Source organism: Porites lutea, chromosome 1 (assembly GCF_958299795.1).
Source record: "Porites lutea chromosome 1, jaPorLute2.1, whole genome shotgun sequence".
Classification (NCBI taxonomy): domain Eukaryota; kingdom Metazoa; phylum Cnidaria; class Anthozoa; order Scleractinia; family Poritidae; genus Porites; species Porites lutea.
Genome location: NC_133201.1, coordinates 52,819,795 through 52,837,123, shown reverse-complemented (window position 1 = coordinate 52,837,123; position 17,329 = coordinate 52,819,795). Strand labels below are relative to the sequence as shown.

Here is a 17,329-nt window from a genome sequence, read left to right as displayed (position 1 = left end):
GGGAGCTTAAGCAACGACGACGGCGACGACAACAAGAACGGCAAAAAAGCAATGGGTTTAGATTGGCAAAACAACAACTTTGCACGTGGATCACGCTTTTTGTACATTTCTTTGCCGTCACTGCACGACGACGACGTGAAACGTTCTATTTTCACGTTTTATGGAGGGCGTAAACGCAAGACAGCGATTTTCTTTTTCTTTTTGTGAACGTTAATACAGCCCTCTAGATTCAACTCCTGAAAAAGTCGGCAACAATTGACAAATTAAAGGAGTTGGAATAAGAGCGATGAAGTTCAAAACAGCGCGAATTCACTTTCTGGGTGACGTTTTTCCTACCGTTTCCGTCGTGGTTGCTTAAGCTCCGTAATGTAACAAAACAGACAACAAAACACAAGCTGAAGAGGTCTATTAATAAACACGCAAAATTTCATCTAGTACTTACCCTGTGGCTTTAGCAGGAGCTCTCACTACAAAAGGACTGTGATTATACGAATTTGGTGGCATGAAATCTCTGAAAACAAACATGACAAGCTAAGTTAAACATCTGAAAGCTTAAGTTCTGTCAACAGTTACAGTTTCCTTACAGTCAACATTCCCTTGAAACATGAGGGTTTTCGCCGGAACTCGCCTGAGTTCAGCCCTTTATAACCCAATCAGCACTCATTAGGAAGCTTTAAATTCGCGTTTTTTCAAACTTTGTCGAGTGTTTACCAATTCGCTGAAATTGTCTAATGAAAGGCGAATTTTCATACAGTTGATTTCTTGCGGACCACACTCAAGTTTAGAAAGAGAAGCAAAATTTTGTCGTTGCTTGTTTACGTCCTCCATAAAACGTAAAATTAGACATTTTCACGTCGCAGTCGTTCAGTGACGGCCAAGAAATGTTCAAAAAAGCGTGATGCACGTGCAGAGTTGTTGTTTTGCTCAACAAACCTATTGCTTTTTTGACGTTCTCATTGCCCTCGTCGTTACTAAAGCTCCCTATTACTGTACGTGAGGCTACAGTTGAAAGATTACGATATTTTGTATTCCACGCAAGATGAATATGTGATCCCTTCACGATTAATAAAAATCCTACATAACTGCTCCTCTTTGATTTAATTTCGCCGGTCCAACACTTTGGGTCAAATAGCTGAAAGCTTGCATCCGTTTTAAGAAAATAACTTTAAATCAAAGAAGGTTACTGAATATTTATTACAACTCATCTTGGTCACGGCCTCTCCATATTTGCGTTCGACGTTAGGAGAACGCTTCGTAATCTTTGGGGATCCTGTGGTCGATGGGATACCTGTGCATGCCAGGCGTGAAGATTCGAGATTTTTGGTTACTTGGACGGGCGATGTTCAAAATCTGCGCCATTTTGAATAATTATTAAGCGCGCGCACGAATTTTAAGCCCAATAGCCGGCCAAAGAAATTGCGGGCTCACCTGGTGGACATGCGCACACAACTATTTTTATGCGCAAGCAACTATACCTCGTGCGAGTGCGCACGCAACTATACCTCGTGCGAGTGCAAGCTGCTCGTGCGTCCGTGTCGCCTCCGTGGATATCTTTGGATTATTCGGTAAGTTCATTTATTTTTCTCAAACTTCATGCGATGTTTCTTAAAAAGTTCATCGCTTCAACTTGTCAAAGCCTTACCAGGAAACTTTTTAGTACTCCAAGAGCATGTAGAAAGCCCGATGTCGGCGTTGTCCGAACTACAACAAACCGAAGACCTTCGCTGCTCTCCTGCTTTGAATTGATGTCCTCGAATTTGCCGAACAACAAAGCAAATCAACCTATAACTCTGACACAAAGTTGTCTCAAAGCAAATCTACCAAGCCATTGTGCTTTGACCCATAGCGGTCACAAATACAAACCAAACAAACCGAGTCATTGTACTCGGTGGCCATTGCGCCAAATGACCCGTTGTGGTCACAAAGCAAATAAACCGAGTCATTCTGCTCGATGGCCATTGCGTCAAATGAAAAGTGACAGAAGTCAAATGGTTACCGGGCTGATAAGTGGTGATTGTAGTTCACAAGATCATGATAAGGCTTTGACAAGTTATTCTTCTGAGAAAATTGAAAATCATAGTGTAACTATTTCTGAAAATGTTGAAGTTCGTAAGAAAAGAGTGAATTGTCAGAGGAAAAGGGACAGGGAACCATCTCGCGTTCCTGTTAAAATAATTCTAAAGGCACTAAGTAATACGAAGTCTAGGAATAGAATCAAGTCTTTTGTAAGACAACATCTTCCAGACAGTTCTTTTATCACTAATTTATGTAGAAATTACAACACCTGGAAATTCTGGTATACCAATGATCATTATTATAGTAAATTTGTTTTTTACATGAACATACAGAAAAGAAAATTTACAACAACAGATAACTATTCTACATGTAACTGTAGACAAACACATATCCGTGTGGCAGATTTAATGAATTCTGGTGGAAAAAGCTTTCCTCAAACTCATAATGATAATTCAAAATTAAATGGAGGTATGTCTCCTGAGAATGCTGTTAGTCATGATTTACCATGGGATTGTTTAACTGAAAGGCTTCGTGGACAAAAGACATTTCGAGTCTCGCGTCACGCAATCGCACGCGTGAGTTCTTAGTGATCAGATTTCATTTTTTTGATTGACAGTTACTCTGATTTTGTAATTCACACGCGGTCGGGTTTTTGTTGTTGTCATGAGTTGTTATCAGAACATGTAAGTTTTAGGAGCCGTAAAATTAAAACCGTGAGTTTATTTAACCGACGAGATATCGTTTGTTGTCTTCGCAACATTTTTTGGCGACCACGACGGGAGAAACCGAGAGACCGTTTTGAAGAGTTACCGGGAGATTCATTCACCGTACGCAAGCACTGTGGTAAGCTTGAATTTTTGATTTGTGATTTCGCCGCTCAAGATGAATGCCGATGCAGAAGAAACTGGCGGTGAAAATGGTCCGGGAACCGAACAGACCGAAAACAAGGACGATGAAGAGAAACTGGAAAGAGAGAAAGTGTTATTGGATCTGAAAAAACAAAAGAGACTACGAAAAACCGAGATGACAAAAATTCGCCATCACATGGAGAAGCTTTGCATCACGCCGAAGGATTCGCCGAAGGACGTAGGCGCTATTGAGAAAGATATTGAGCAACTTTGGTCGCTTCTGGAAAGCACACTGGAAATACTGGATGAACTGTGTGTTGTTTATTTGAAAAATGGAGAGGAAGCAAATAAACAGGCGTCTATGGAAGAAGGAAAAACGCTGGAATCGGAAATTCAAGCCGCAATTGAAAAGGCACACGAGGCCGTGAAATCACACGCTCAAATTTCTGTCGCGACTGCTTCGCACAGTGAATTTGTCGCTCATTCAAGTCCGCCGATCGTTTTGCAGGGTTCGCTCAACCCAGTTTTGCCTCCAACGCCTTCCCAAAATTCGCACAGCAGTCAAGGAGAAATAAACGTTCCTGAAAGCCCGCAAATCAGTCATTCCGCGAATCATCGCCTGAAGCCATTGAAAGTACCGACGTATGGTGGAGACAAGACGAAATTTGAGGAGTTTTGGGGCTTGTTTGAAAGTCTGGTGGACCAGTCCAAAGAATCAGTCAACCTAAAAATGGCGAGATTGAGGCAGAGCTTGTCCGGCAGCGCGCTGGAAGCGATTCGAGGGCTTGGGGTGTCAGAACCAGAATATGAAGAGGCAAAGGAAATCTTGATAGCCAAGTTCGGCGGTCAGCGGCGGCAACTGCAGGCCTACATGGACCAGCTGGAAAAAATGCCCAAAATGGGAAACAACGACATTCAAGGATTTGAAAAGTTTGCAGATTTAATACGTATTACTGTGGTTAAGCTTAGGGCCGAGGGGCGCGATGGAGAGCTTGGAGAAGGAACACTTCATAGCCTGTTAGTGAAAAAGCTCGCGGAAGTTCAAGTACAAGGGTACAGCCGTTGGCTACAGAAACAGAGCCGGGAGCGATCTGTTGTAAGTTTGAGGGATTGGCTTAAGGAAGAAGTACACATCCGCGTTGAAGCTAAGGAGATGGCGCATGGCTTATCGGTTACAGAGAAATCTGATGGATGGCAACATTCAAATCGAAATCCAAACAATCGAAACAGGCCCAGAAATTTTCACGTCAGATCAGATTTCGCCAGGAGACCACCAGGCTCAGGCCAGCCTACCCGAAAACCGCCGTGTCCGTGCTGTGGTTCCCCGAATCATGGAGTATGGGCCTGCTTGGTTTTCCAACAGAAAAGTTACGATGACAAATGGACACTGGCTAAAGAAAAACGATTGTGTTTCCGGTGTTTAGGTGATGATCACCAGGGAAAGTTCTGTACGAAGTCACAAACCTGCCAAATCAACGGTTGCCGGGGAAATCACCACCGTCTCTTGCATGAGAATCCGCCTGCCACGAACCCACCCATGGGGACTGCTCAACCAATGATCAGCTCTAACAGCTACCCGTCATTTACTCCATGGGAGGGGGCAGTCGGCCCCGTTTTATCACCCGAGGGTGAGGACAGTCGTGCCTCGCGAGCGATGACTACTCACAACCCGAGAAGCCCAAAAGAAGCCTACTCACTGCGTACCGTTCCCGTGTGGGTGAAGGCACAAGGAAAAAAGCTTAAAGTGAATGCAATCCTAGATGATGCCTCAAACGAGACATTCTTGAACGAAGAAGTGGCCGGAGCCCTTGGACTAAAGGAGTCTTATCAAACCGTGAAAGTTCATGTATTGAACAATTCTGTAGAGACGTTTCAGACTATGCCGTTAAAAGTAGAGATCGAAAGTGTTAATGGTCAGTTTACAAAGGAAATTGAAGTTAAGACCTGTCCCCGCAATGTCACTGGAAATTACCAAGTGGAGAATTGGAATGCGAATAAAGGCAAGTGGCCTCACCTTGCACAGTGCGACTTCGCGTCACCAGCAAAAGACGGCTTGGTAGATTTGTTGATCGGTGTTGATAATGCTGACTTGCATTACTCGTTTGCTGATGTACGTGGAAAGGTGGGTGAACCGGTGGCGCGCTTGGGTCCGCTTGGGTGGACTTGTATCGGACCTCCAGATGGTAGAGCGGAGACTGGAACAAGAACGCATACAATTCGAACACTGTTTACAAGGGATGTAGGGCCGGTTAGTGTAGCAGGTGGTTGTTGTGATTTAGATGGAACGCTTAGGAGGTTTTGGGAGATCGAGAGTTATGGAACTGAGCTAAATGACCGAGTCGTGTGTACTGCAGAAGAGAGATTGGCCTTAGAAAGGGTTAGCAGCTCAGTCTGCTACAACGGTGAGAGATACAGTGTTGCTGTGCCGTGGAAAGGACAGAGGCCTCAACTTCCCGATAATCGTCAGATGGCAGAATCCCGTCTTCTCAGCACAGAGAAAAACCTAAAAAAGAGAGAATTTGTTGAGAGAGAGTATAAGAAGACCATCGAGACTTATGTGGAGAAGGGGTACCTGCGTAAAGTCCCAGAAAATGAAGCACCGCCCCCTGAAGTTTGGTACCTACCACACTTTCCGATTGTTAGGATGAGCAAGTCTACAACCAAAGTAAGGATAGTCTTTGACTGTTCCGCCAAATACAAAGGAATCGCTCTTAATGATGTCATTCATGCTGGGCCGAAACTTCAGAGAGAACTCTTTGATGTTCTGATCCGCTTCCGCCGTAACCCGGTTGCCCTTGTCTGTGACATTCAAGAGATGTACCTCCAAATAGAAATTGAGTCTGAAGACCGACCGTTGTTTCGAATCCTGTGGCGAGACGGAGAAACAGGCCGCAACCCAGATGTGTATGAATTCTCTAGAGTTGTTTTCGGGAAGAACTCAGCTCCCTTCGAAGCCCAATTCATCGCCCAGGAGAATGCCAGGCGGCACCAAACCGAGTTCCCATTAGCTGCAGAAACTGTCCTTCAGTCCACCTACATGGATGATTCGTTAGACAGTGTTGAGGAGGACGAGAAAGGAGTCGACCTGTATCACCAGCTTAATGCATTGTGGGCAAAAGCAGGCATGCACGCCCGAAAATGGGTGTCGAATTCAGCAACGGTGATGGCAGCCATACCCGAGGAGGACCGAGCCACAGAAGTGGACATAAAAGACAGTAAGGATACAGTAACGACAACGCTTGGCTTACAGTGGAACAGCACCGATGATTTATTGGCCGTGCCTGCAACACCCGTGACCGAGGGCTACCCAATTACTAAGAGGAGTGTTTTGAAGAAAATTGCAACTGTTTTTGACCCGCTTGGCCTGATAAGCCCTTTCGTCGTACAAGCGAAGATTATGCTCCAAGAACTGTGGAATCGTGGCTATGACTGGGATGAGGAGGTTCAGGACGAAGTGGCTAATCGTCTTCAGGTCTGGTTCTCACAGCTGTCATGCCTAGAAAAGGTCAAGATTCCACGGTGTCTGCAAAACCAGCAACCAGTCAAGTCGAAGGAGGTGGTGACCTTTGTTGATGCCTCAACACAGGCCTATGGAGCTGCCTCCTACTTACGCTGCGAGTATGAAGATGGTACCGTGTCCGCACAGCTGATAGCTTCTAAGAGTAAGGTTGCCCCGCTTACCCCCATGACCGTGCCAAGGCTGGAATTAATGGGAGCCATAGTGGGTTTAAGGTTAACCCAGTCCGTGTCCAGAGTCCTGGAACTACCCGTGAAAGCAGCGTCGTTATTTTCCGACAGTACAGACGTGCTATGGTGGATTCGTGGAAGAGGCCGAGACTTTCGACCCTTTGTGGCAAACCGTATTGGGGAGATACAGATTAGTACTGAACCGGTACAGTGGCAACATGTCTCCACCGACAAAAATCCTGCAGACCTGTGTTCCCGAGGAACGAGCCCAGCTGAGCTTGCTAAATCCGAACTATGGTGGAATGGCCCGGAATGGCTGATGAAGGAGAAAAGTGAGTGGCCTAAGATGGAGTTAGCCGAAAGCCCGAAAGTGATGCCCGAAATGAAGTCGACAACAAAACAGCAACAGGGTTCTACCACCCTCGTGACAGTGCAAGAAAACCAAGCTCAGAGGGACAAGCCAAGTCAGGGTGGCAGTGTTCCAGTCTGGAGATTGAACCCGAAACGCTTCTCAAGTTGGAGCCGACTGGTGAACCTACATGCTAGAGTAAGGAGGGCGCTCCACAACATGTCGAAGAGGGGTCCGCGACAGACCAGCAAAGCATTGTCACCGTGTGAAATAAGAGAAGCTGAGGCAGAGGTGGTGCAATCCTGTCAGCGCGAAGCATTCCCTGACGAATACAAAGCTCTAGTGACCGGGAGACCAATACTGACCAAGAGCCGACTAATGAAGTTGAATCCTGTGTTAGATGAAGAAGGCTGTATCCGTTCAAATGGAAGACTCCAGTTCGCAGAGTACCTGCCTTACGATGTGCGATTTCCAATGATACTGCCTCGAGGACATTGTGTCACGAAGCTCATTGTCAAGCATTATCATGAACAGGCTAACCATACAGCAGGAACCAACTTTGTCTTGTCCCAAATCAACCAGAAGTTTTGGATCATTGCAGCCCGGGAAGAGATCCGAGAGTGGGAGCGAGAGTGCAACATGTGCAAACGAATGCAGAGCAAGACCGCTACACAGATCATGGCACCGATTCCAGGGATCCGTCTTCGCTTTACCTTCCGTCCCTTTGACCAAACAGCCGTTGACTATGCTGGCCCCTTTACAACCGTACAAGGACGAGGTGTGCGCCGACAGAAGAGGTGGCTGTGTTTGTTTACTTGTCTGTCAACCCGTGCGGTCCATTTGGAGGTGGCTTTTGGTTTGGACACCGACAGTTTTCTGAATGCCTTTACACGCTTTACAAGCAGACGGGGAGCGCCAAAGGAAATGATAAGCGACTGTGGGACCAATTTTGTTGGAGCCGTCAACGAACTAAAAGAACTGATCAGTAAGCTGGACCAGGACAAGATTCAGCAAAGCACAGCCAATCGAGGTGTAACATGGAGATTCAACCCCCCCGGGGCACCACACTTTGGTGGCATTCACGAGGCCATGATAAAGTCGGCCAAGAAAGCTATTTACGGAGTAATCGGAACGAGTGACGTAACTGATGAAGAGTTAATTACCGCAGTGACTGGAGTGGAAGGACTGCTCAATGCACGACCGCTCACCTACCAGTCAGCCAACCCCCAGGACATTGTACCGCTGACTCCAAACCACTTCTTACACGGACAGTTGGGCGGTCAATTCGCACCTGAAACCGTTGATACCACCGAGTTCAGTCCACGAAAACGTTGGCGAAAGGTCCAGGAGATAATTTCCCAAGTCTGGAGGAGGTGGCTACAAGAGTACCTTCCTTTGTTAAGCAGAAGGCCAAAGTGGACCGAAGTGGTCAAGGATCTCAAGGTGGATGATGTTGTTCTCGTCCTGGATTCTAAACTGCCAAGAGGACGATGGCCTCTAGGACGCATCATCGAAACTTATACAGGAAGGGATGGCCACATCAGAGTCGCTAAGATCCAATGTGGCGCAAGCACCATCGTTAGACCAATTCATAAACTGGTGCCCTTGCACGAAAGTTAGAACACTGAACATTTCTCGTTGTTATAGTTTTCTGTTTCAATCTTTTATCGAACAATCACACTGATCCTTACCTCCCAGTGTGGGGAGGGGGAAATGGACAAAAGACATTTCGAGTCTCGCGTCACGCAATCGCACGCGTGAGTTTTTAGTGATCAGATTTCATTTTTTTGATTGACAGTTACTCTGATTTTGTAATTCACACGCGGTCGGGTTTTTGTTGTTGTCATGAGTTGTTATCAGAACATGTAAGTTTTAGGAGCCGTAAAATTAAAACCGTGAGTTTATTTAACCGACGAGATATCGTTTGTTGTCTTCGCAACACTTCGTCTCATAGGACTTATACCACATGATGTAGGTGGATTTGGAGATTGTTTCTTTAAATCAGTTTCGCACCAACTGTATAGGACTGCTGACTTGCATCTTGAAATTCGTATGGCTGGAATTGGCCATTTACAGAGTTACCCAGAATTGTATATTGAAAGCATTTCTAATGATCACTGGAATAACTATATTCAACAAATGTCAAAACAAGGCACATGGTGTGATAACATCATAATGCAAGCTGTGGCCAATGCATACAACTGTGTCATTCATATCACACAGTCTAATATAAATTCACCTGAAAGTACAATCTTAACTCCTGTTGCTGATCAGGATGGACGAAAGACAATATTTATTGGATATATTAACGAGTTGCATTATGTTTCAACATTGACTGACAAAAACAGTAGATATAAAAACAAACTCACATGCATAAAGAGAAAATTATCAGAAACCAATGAAAACAGACATGGTAGACTTCTTAAGCACAGAAATTACATGAAAAGAGTCAAATATACAGAAACAGCTAATGAAAGGGCAAGCAGACTTGAAGATAAGAGAGGCACTTATAGAAAAACAATGTCTGAAGAAACTGCTGAAAAGCGAAAAGAGAGACTTAAAAATAAGAGAGACACTTATAGAAAAAGAGTGTCTGAAGAAACTGTTGAAAAGCAAAAAGAGAGACTAAAAAGTTACAAAGACTCTTATAGAAAAAGAACGTCTGAAGAAACTGTTGAAAAGCGAAAAGAGAGACTTGCAAATAGGAGAGCCAGTTATAAAAGGTCTCAAACAATTTCTGCAGGACAAAAAGAGAGCTCTGCTGGTCCAGTTCACGAACAAAAACATGCACAAAATAACATGAACGATTTTCATAAGTCCAATCAGTATTCAGTTTGCCAATGCACTGTCTGTTTTGAAGCATGGCCATTGAAATCCAGTCCAAGGAAGGTTGATCACTACCAGTGTCAGAGGTGCATACGAGATAAACAACAACCAAAAAAGTTTTCTAAGGAAAATGACATGGTGCCATCATTAGTACCTTTACAACTGCAGGGGTTAACCCAAGTAGAAGAAATGCTTATTGCACGTGCACTTCCTGTTATGCGAGTTTACATAAAACCTGGTGGACAAAGGGGCTATTCAGGCCACTGTATCAATTTGCCTCAGGATATAGCTGAACTAGCACATTCTCTGCCTAGATACCCAAAAGATCTATCTGTTATTGTTGTTAAGATGAAAGGTAAAGAGAACAGTTTTAAAGATGTGACAGTGCGAAGGCAAAATGTAGCTGATGCACTACAATGGCTTGTTAATAATAACTCACACTACAAGGACATAACCATCAATCAAAATTCTTTAAATTCTTTACCAGAACATGGTGTTCCACATGGTCTTCTCTCGGTTGAAACAGAGAATATAGATTTGGATGCCACATGTGAACCTGACTTAGGTCCTCAAAATGAAGATGACATTGTTTATAATGAGGGTACTGAAATGAGTAGTTTTCTGCCTATTCCAGAGTGTCAGCAGCAAGAAATAGAAGCTGTGCGCCAACAATTGTCTAATGATTCTAATCACTTGCCCTGGCCAACAGTTGGCAGTGAACCATTAAACGAGTATGTAACTCCCTCTTTAGCAACAATGGCTTTCCCAACATTATTTCCAGATGGTAAGGGTGATCCTACTAACCCATCATTACGCCGAGATATACCACTCGGAGAAAGAGTAAAGCACCTTTTAAAGTTTGGAGAAAACAAGAATGACAAATGGGTATATCGCTTTGCTACTCACCCCAGATTTGGTTACTGGGCATTGAATATGATGCAAAGAAAACGTATTCTGCAACAGACAGGCATGTTCCTAAAACAAAACCCAGGAGAAGCTCATTTGACTGCTGAAGAGCTGCGGCAAATGGCAACTAGCAATAACACAAGTATGTTTATATCTAAGATATCACGCTATCTTAGTAACATTACTGGTTCTAATGCTTATTGGCACAAAGCTAAAGAAGATTTAAAAGCAATAATAGCCCATGCTGGAGCTCCAACATTCTTTTTCACATTCTCCTCTGCTGATATGCATTGGCCTGAACTTCATGCAATTTTTGGCAACTCAGTCAGTAATAATTCAACTGACAACAAACGGCAGAATGTGATTAACAATCCTCATATTACAGACTGGTTCTTTACACAGCGTTTAGAAAGTTTTATTAAATACTGGTTATACAATTCACTAGATGCTGAGTGGCACTGGTACAGATTTGAATATCAAGCTAGAGGTAGTATACATTGTCATGGTGTAGCAAAGCTGAAAAATGATCCAGGTTTATGTAAACTCTCAGAAACAGCTCTAAAAGGCTATTTGGCTGAAATGTCCACTAATACAGCTGAGCAAGTCAATATACTAGAACTCAATCAACAGATAGTGGATGGGAAAAAGGCTTCCCAGGTAGTTTGTCAGTATGTAGATTGGTTATTGTCTACATATAATCCAGATCCACCAGATAATGGCACATGGGTGAAGCCCTCTATTCATCCTTGTCAAAAGCGTCACAAGGACCTTGTAAGTTTACAAGACTCTGAACAAGATTATGTTGATTTGTTGAATACTGTACAAAGGCACACTCGCTGTAGTACAAACTATTGTCTTAGAAAGAAACAAAACGAAACAGAACTGAAATGTAGATTTAAGTTTCCATTTGAACCTTGTGTTAATACAAAACTAGAGTTTGAGCCCATTCATACAAAAGATCGAAGCACTCAATACAAAGCAAAGATCATAACAAAGAGGAATGATAGCAGACTCAATAATCACCAACGACTTCAGCTTCAAGGCTGGAGGGCAAACTGTGATATTCAAGTGATCATTGATTATCATGCATGTGTTGAATACCTTGCAAAATATGCTTCAAAAGGTGAACCAAAGTCACCTGTAATGAAACTTGCATTTAATTCTATTGTCCGTAATTGCAACAACAATAGCAACCCTACAAAATTGATAAAAAAAGTGATAATGAAGTCACTTGGCCAACGTGACTTCTCTGCACAAGAGACTATGCATCATCTCATGTCACTGAAACTTGTCAGCTCATCATTTAATGTGGTACCTATTAGTCTAAATGGTTCACGTAGAATCAAAACTATAACAAATGATGGAGATACTGTAACCAATGACTCATTGCTTGATACTTACGCTAAAAGGGAAAAATATATTCAAACCATCCCAGATATAATGGCTCTTAATTTCATTCATTTTGCAACAAAATACAAACTTGTCAACAAAAAACTAACAGTTCAGCCTCATAACATGATTCCCAGAGTTTTTCCAGTATTTTCTTCCAATTCAAAAGGTCCAAATTTTGGACTTTATTGCAAATATCAGTTACTTAAGCACAAACCTTGGCATACTACACAAGACAATGCCTGGGATTGTCAGGAAGGCACTGATGAAATATACATCACAAAATGGAAGGAATTTCTACAAACACCATATGCTGAAGAGCATGTTCCTGACTGGTATGAAAAACTACAAAGTGTACAGAATAACACAGAAGAGGAACCAAATATAGAGCACTCTTCAGAAGAGCTTCCACAGCGTGAAGAGTGGATGGATTTAGCAGATCTCATACCTGGGTATTTTGTTAACCAAGATAATATAACACAACAAACCTCTCAGCCTGATTATGACTGGCAAAATGACAAGATTAAGTATGCAAATCACTTAATACAGGAAATGCCATCCTGGATAAAAACTAACAAAGATACTTTGGATTCTACCTTTGGTTTGCAACAACAAAATATTGATGTTAATACATTCAGTGACATGCAAAGACATGCCTACAATATGGTGAAAGCACATTCTGAACAAGCCTGCCCTAAAGATCCATTGCTTCTTATTATACTTGGAGTTGCCGGTACAGGGAAAAGTTACCTCATTAATGCCATCCGAAACCTGCTCCAACACTCTTGTGCAGTGACTGCCACAACTGGCAAAGCTTCATTTAACATAAACGGATGTACAATCCATTCACTATTAAAATTGCCTGTTGGCCCAAGACATAACAAAGAATTAACAGGACAAGGGCTTGTCACATTACAAACCAAGCTGAAAGATATCAGTTATATCCTAATTGATGAATACTCTATGCTAGGACAAACATTGTTTGGCTGGATTGATAGACGCTGCCGACAAGCAACAGGCAAAAATGACGAAGTATTTGGTGGTAAATCCATGATATTAGTTGGTGACCCAGCTCAATTGCCTCCAGTGGCAGATAAGCCATTATATTATTCGAGACCCTCCAGTTCTACAGGTGAACAAGGCTATTTAGCTTATCACATGTTTGGCAATGTTGTAAAACTGTCAGTAAACCAGAGGGTTCAAGGCTTAAATCAACAGCAAGCTCAGTTTAGAGATTTACTCATACGCCTTCGCACAGGAGATTCTAATGAGCAAGATTGGAAACTTCTTTTGGCAAGACAGCCTTCCATAGCATTGAACGTGAATGAGTTTCAAGATGCCACTAGGCTCTATTTCAGCAATGAAGAAGTTGCTAATTATAACTTTGAACAGTTATCAGAACTTCATCAGCCAATAGCCTGCATCACTGCACGTCACTCTAGTGATATAGCTAAGAAAGCAAGTTCGGATGACATGTCAGGTTTACAACCGACCATTTTCCTTGCAAAAGGTGCACATGTAATGCTTACCATGAACCTATGGATAGATGTTGGACTTTGTAACGGTGCAACTGGAACGGTTGAAGATTTCATTTATGCAAACAACCAGCAACCACCAGACTTGCCTGTCGCTGTCATAGTAAAATTTAATGAGTATAGAGGTCCATCTATCAGTGATAGCATTCCACGATGTGTACCTATATGCCCAATAACAATAACCTCACAGACACTAGATGGTTTACATGAGAGACAACAGTTGCCTCTCAAACTTGCTTGGGCAATCACAATACACAAGAGCCAAGGGTTAACACTGCCAAAAGCATGGATTGACATTGGTCAGACTGAAACTACTGCAGGCATTTCATATGTAGCTATAAGCAGAGTGAAAACACTTTCATCTTGTATTATTGAACCAATGACTTTTGAAAGACTTAAGAGTCTTAAGAAATCCACTAATTTAAAATATAGACTTGAAGAAGAAAGCAGGCTATATAATCTAGCAAATATAAATTGATCCCAAGTTGAGTGATGCGAACAAAGTCACTCACAACAGTACAGCACCCAAAATTGATTAATTAGAATAAATTGATTATACGGCCTTCAACACATGCATACATAAATGATTTTTTTTTATGGTTATAAATAGTTCACTTTCCAACTACATTTAAAGCAAAGTTCCATGTAATGTTTCAGAGTGTTGTATTAACTAGGGTTTAAAGGTATTTTAAACACCCTCCTAAAACATCTGTATACATCCTTATTTTTTTTTTTTTCAACAGACAAGACAGAGATCTAATATGGCTTCAGGTATGTATCTCCCGGTCATACTTAAATATTATGGTTATACGTTCCTTTCTTCTATTAAACTAATGCTTCTTGTTTTAAAATCATTTTATAACCTTACCTGCTCTATATGCTCTCATTAATAAAACATATTATTTTGAACATCTAGGTATTAGATGTACACTGTTTCCTATCACTTTTGTCACCCTTTAATGTTCTCATGTAGTTATATGATACAATTTATTTTTCCCACACCTCTTGCATGTTGGTGGCGAACTTTGGCCAAAATATCACTGTTATTTGTACTAAAAATAATCTTAATTACAGTAATTAATGAGTGGTGAACTGCTCCTGTTTTGCTAAATTTTAACACTTCCCCTTCTATTAAGCCCTTCCTTTCTATTTAGCCCCCCCCCCCCCCCCCAATGCGCCTTAAAACAATAAGCCCCCTGTGGGCTTAATAGAGGATTTACAGTACATGAAACAAGGAGACTAATATTTACACATATGTTTTTTTCAAATAACACAAGCTACCTTATGCAGTAATCCCATCCATGCCAAATTTATTACATTAATCTAAATATCTTTTTACCTCCTCCTACAGAAAAACAAGACATAACTTGCTTTGTGCATAATGTCTCACCAGTAAAAAAATCTGGACCAACAAGCTACTTTAACTGCCACCTTCAGACAGAGAAAGATCTCATTGGCAGTGTATGCTTTGCAACTGAAAAGAAGGAAACTCTTGATGCAATGGCCGCACAAAGATCACCGGTTAAAATTTCAAATTTTAACATCAGCAATAAGTATGGACGAAGTGATGTAGTAATAAACAGGAACACAACCATCACTTCAACAACAGCTGATTTTCCATACAAAGCACAAGATGATGTCACATCAATTGCATCCTTGTCAAAAGTAGCACCACAACAGCTAGTGTCAATAAAAGGAAAGATATCACATCTAAGTGCGACCAAAACTATAGTCATCCAAGATTCTCCTGTCAAAAAACAGGAAGGCTATATAGTTGATCCATCTGGTTACATAAAAGTTATTTTCTGGGGTGAGCATGTTGACAGCGTCACACCACAGTCCACCTATTTCTTCAACAACTTGAGAATGAAAGTATCTCAGAATCAAAGATACTTGAACACACCAAAACAAGATAATTTATACACCATCAAGGACGCTGAACCCTTCAAACAAACATTACCTGAAGTCAGTGACATCTCAACAACAACAGAAACCATTGGAGAAATACTAGGAATAAGCAGTGTCACCAAATACAACTGTTGTTGTTCATGTTCAAAAAAAGTTACAATCAAGGGAAAAATTGCAGTCTGCGATAACTGCAAAGTAACACAAAAGGCAACCAGCTGCAGTGTAAAGTGGACACTCAAGATCCATATCCAAAACTCCAAACAACCACTGCAGAAGCTTCAGCTACAGGTTTATCAAGAAGCAGTGCCAAAGTTGTTTTCAATTTGTCACTTAATTGCAAATGAAACAACAGAGGAGGAAATCACAGAGGCTGTCTTAAACCTAGACACAGTTAAAGTATGCTTTGACACGCAAACGCGAAAACTTGTGGACATTGAAAAAATTGCCATTTAACATGTTTTGTTGCATTTTCCTTTGTAACAAACCAATCTCTAGTAACTATTTAAGTTACTAATAATTCATGCTATGAGATACAAACACTAAAACTTTTAGATATCGCAAAAACTTTTATAGCACTTAATTTTTGAATTTCATATTAAACTTTCTTGAAACTATTCCATTTACTATTATTCATGTTACTGTTAGAAAAATTAGTCTCGCTCATTTAGTATCTAAACTACATTGTAAATGAGTAGATTCTCATGTTTTAATTATTGCATTTTACCTTGTGACTAATCGAGTTAGTATCATCCAGGGCCCAGTTGTTCAAAAGACGATTACTGCTAACCCACGATTAAAGCTTAATCAAAGATTTAATCTCTTTTGTTTAAAAAGATTTCAAAAGCTAATTATAAGCTGCACATGAAGTCAAATCGAAAAATAAAACTAAAGAGCAAGAATCCTTAAGAAAATCTCTTTTGGTTATTAATTTAACTGGAATAAAAATTGACGCTAACCCCGGGTTTGCTTAATCGCGCTTTGAACAACCCGGCCCTGGTTACTGTTAAGATAAGAAAAATAGTTAAACAATGCTATGACACACAAACACGAAATATTTAGACATGGAAAAAAATCTAAGTTTCATAGCATTTTGAACTTCATCACAGCTTCATGTTCCAGTTCTTGTTATAAAATTTAGTCTATCTCTTTCAGTTTTTCAAGATACTGAGTAGATTGACATGTTTTTTTACATTTTCTCTTGCAACTAACCAATCCCATGCAACTATTCAAGTTACTATTCATGTTACTATTAAAATTTTTTTGTTAAACTATGGTATGACATGCAAACACCAGAACTTTTAAACATTGCAAAAAGTTTCATAGCATTACCAACTTCATAACTTTCTTGAAACTATTCAATTTACTATTATTCATGTTACCGTTACAAAAATTAGTCTCACTCATTTAGTATCTGAACTACATTGTAAATGAGTAGATTGACATGTTTTAATTATTGCATTTTACCTTGTGACTAATCGAGTTAGTATCATCCAGGTTACTGTTAAGTTCAGAAAAATTGTTAAACAATGCTATGACACACAGACACGAAACGTTTAGACATGGAAAAATCTAATTTTCATAGCATTTTGAACTTCATCATAGCCTCATGTTGTTGTTATAAAATCTACTCTATCATTTTCAGTTTTTCAAGATACTGAGTAGACTAACATGTTTTGTTACATTTTCCCTTGCAACTAACCAATCCCTTGTAACTATTCAAGTTACTATCATTCATGTTACTGTTACAAAAGTTAGTCTCCCACAATCAGTATCTAAACTACATTGTAACTAAGTAGATAAACATCTTTGGTTACATATTTGGGTTTCACTATTAAAGTTGCTATTGTTCATGTTGCTCTTTAAAT

The 17,329-nt window shown here is 41.1% G+C and overlaps 2 protein-coding genes across 2 annotated transcripts in view; one reads left to right on the top strand and one right to left on the bottom strand.

The window, feature by feature from the left end:
- Nucleotides 1-17,329, bottom strand: part of LOC140932119 (polyphosphoinositide phosphatase-like) — a 39,440-nt gene that overhangs the window by 4,237 nt on the left and 17,874 nt on the right. The window contains exon 23 of the mRNA XM_073381768.1: nucleotides 443-511. Coding sequence (XP_073237869.1) covers nucleotides 443-511 — 69 coding nt within the window. The remainder of the gene's footprint in view (nucleotides 1-442; nucleotides 512-17,329) is intronic.
- LOC140921821 (uncharacterized) lies at nucleotides 1,231-17,328 on the top strand. Its single transcript, XM_073371825.1, has 3 exons — nucleotides 1,231-1,565; nucleotides 14,300-14,327; nucleotides 14,908-17,328. Exons 1-3 carry the CDS (start codon nucleotides 1,458-1,460, stop codon nucleotides 15,915-15,917), a joined length of 1,146 nt encoding a protein of 381 aa, XP_073227926.1. The 5' UTR covers nucleotides 1,231-1,457; the 3' UTR covers nucleotides 15,918-17,328.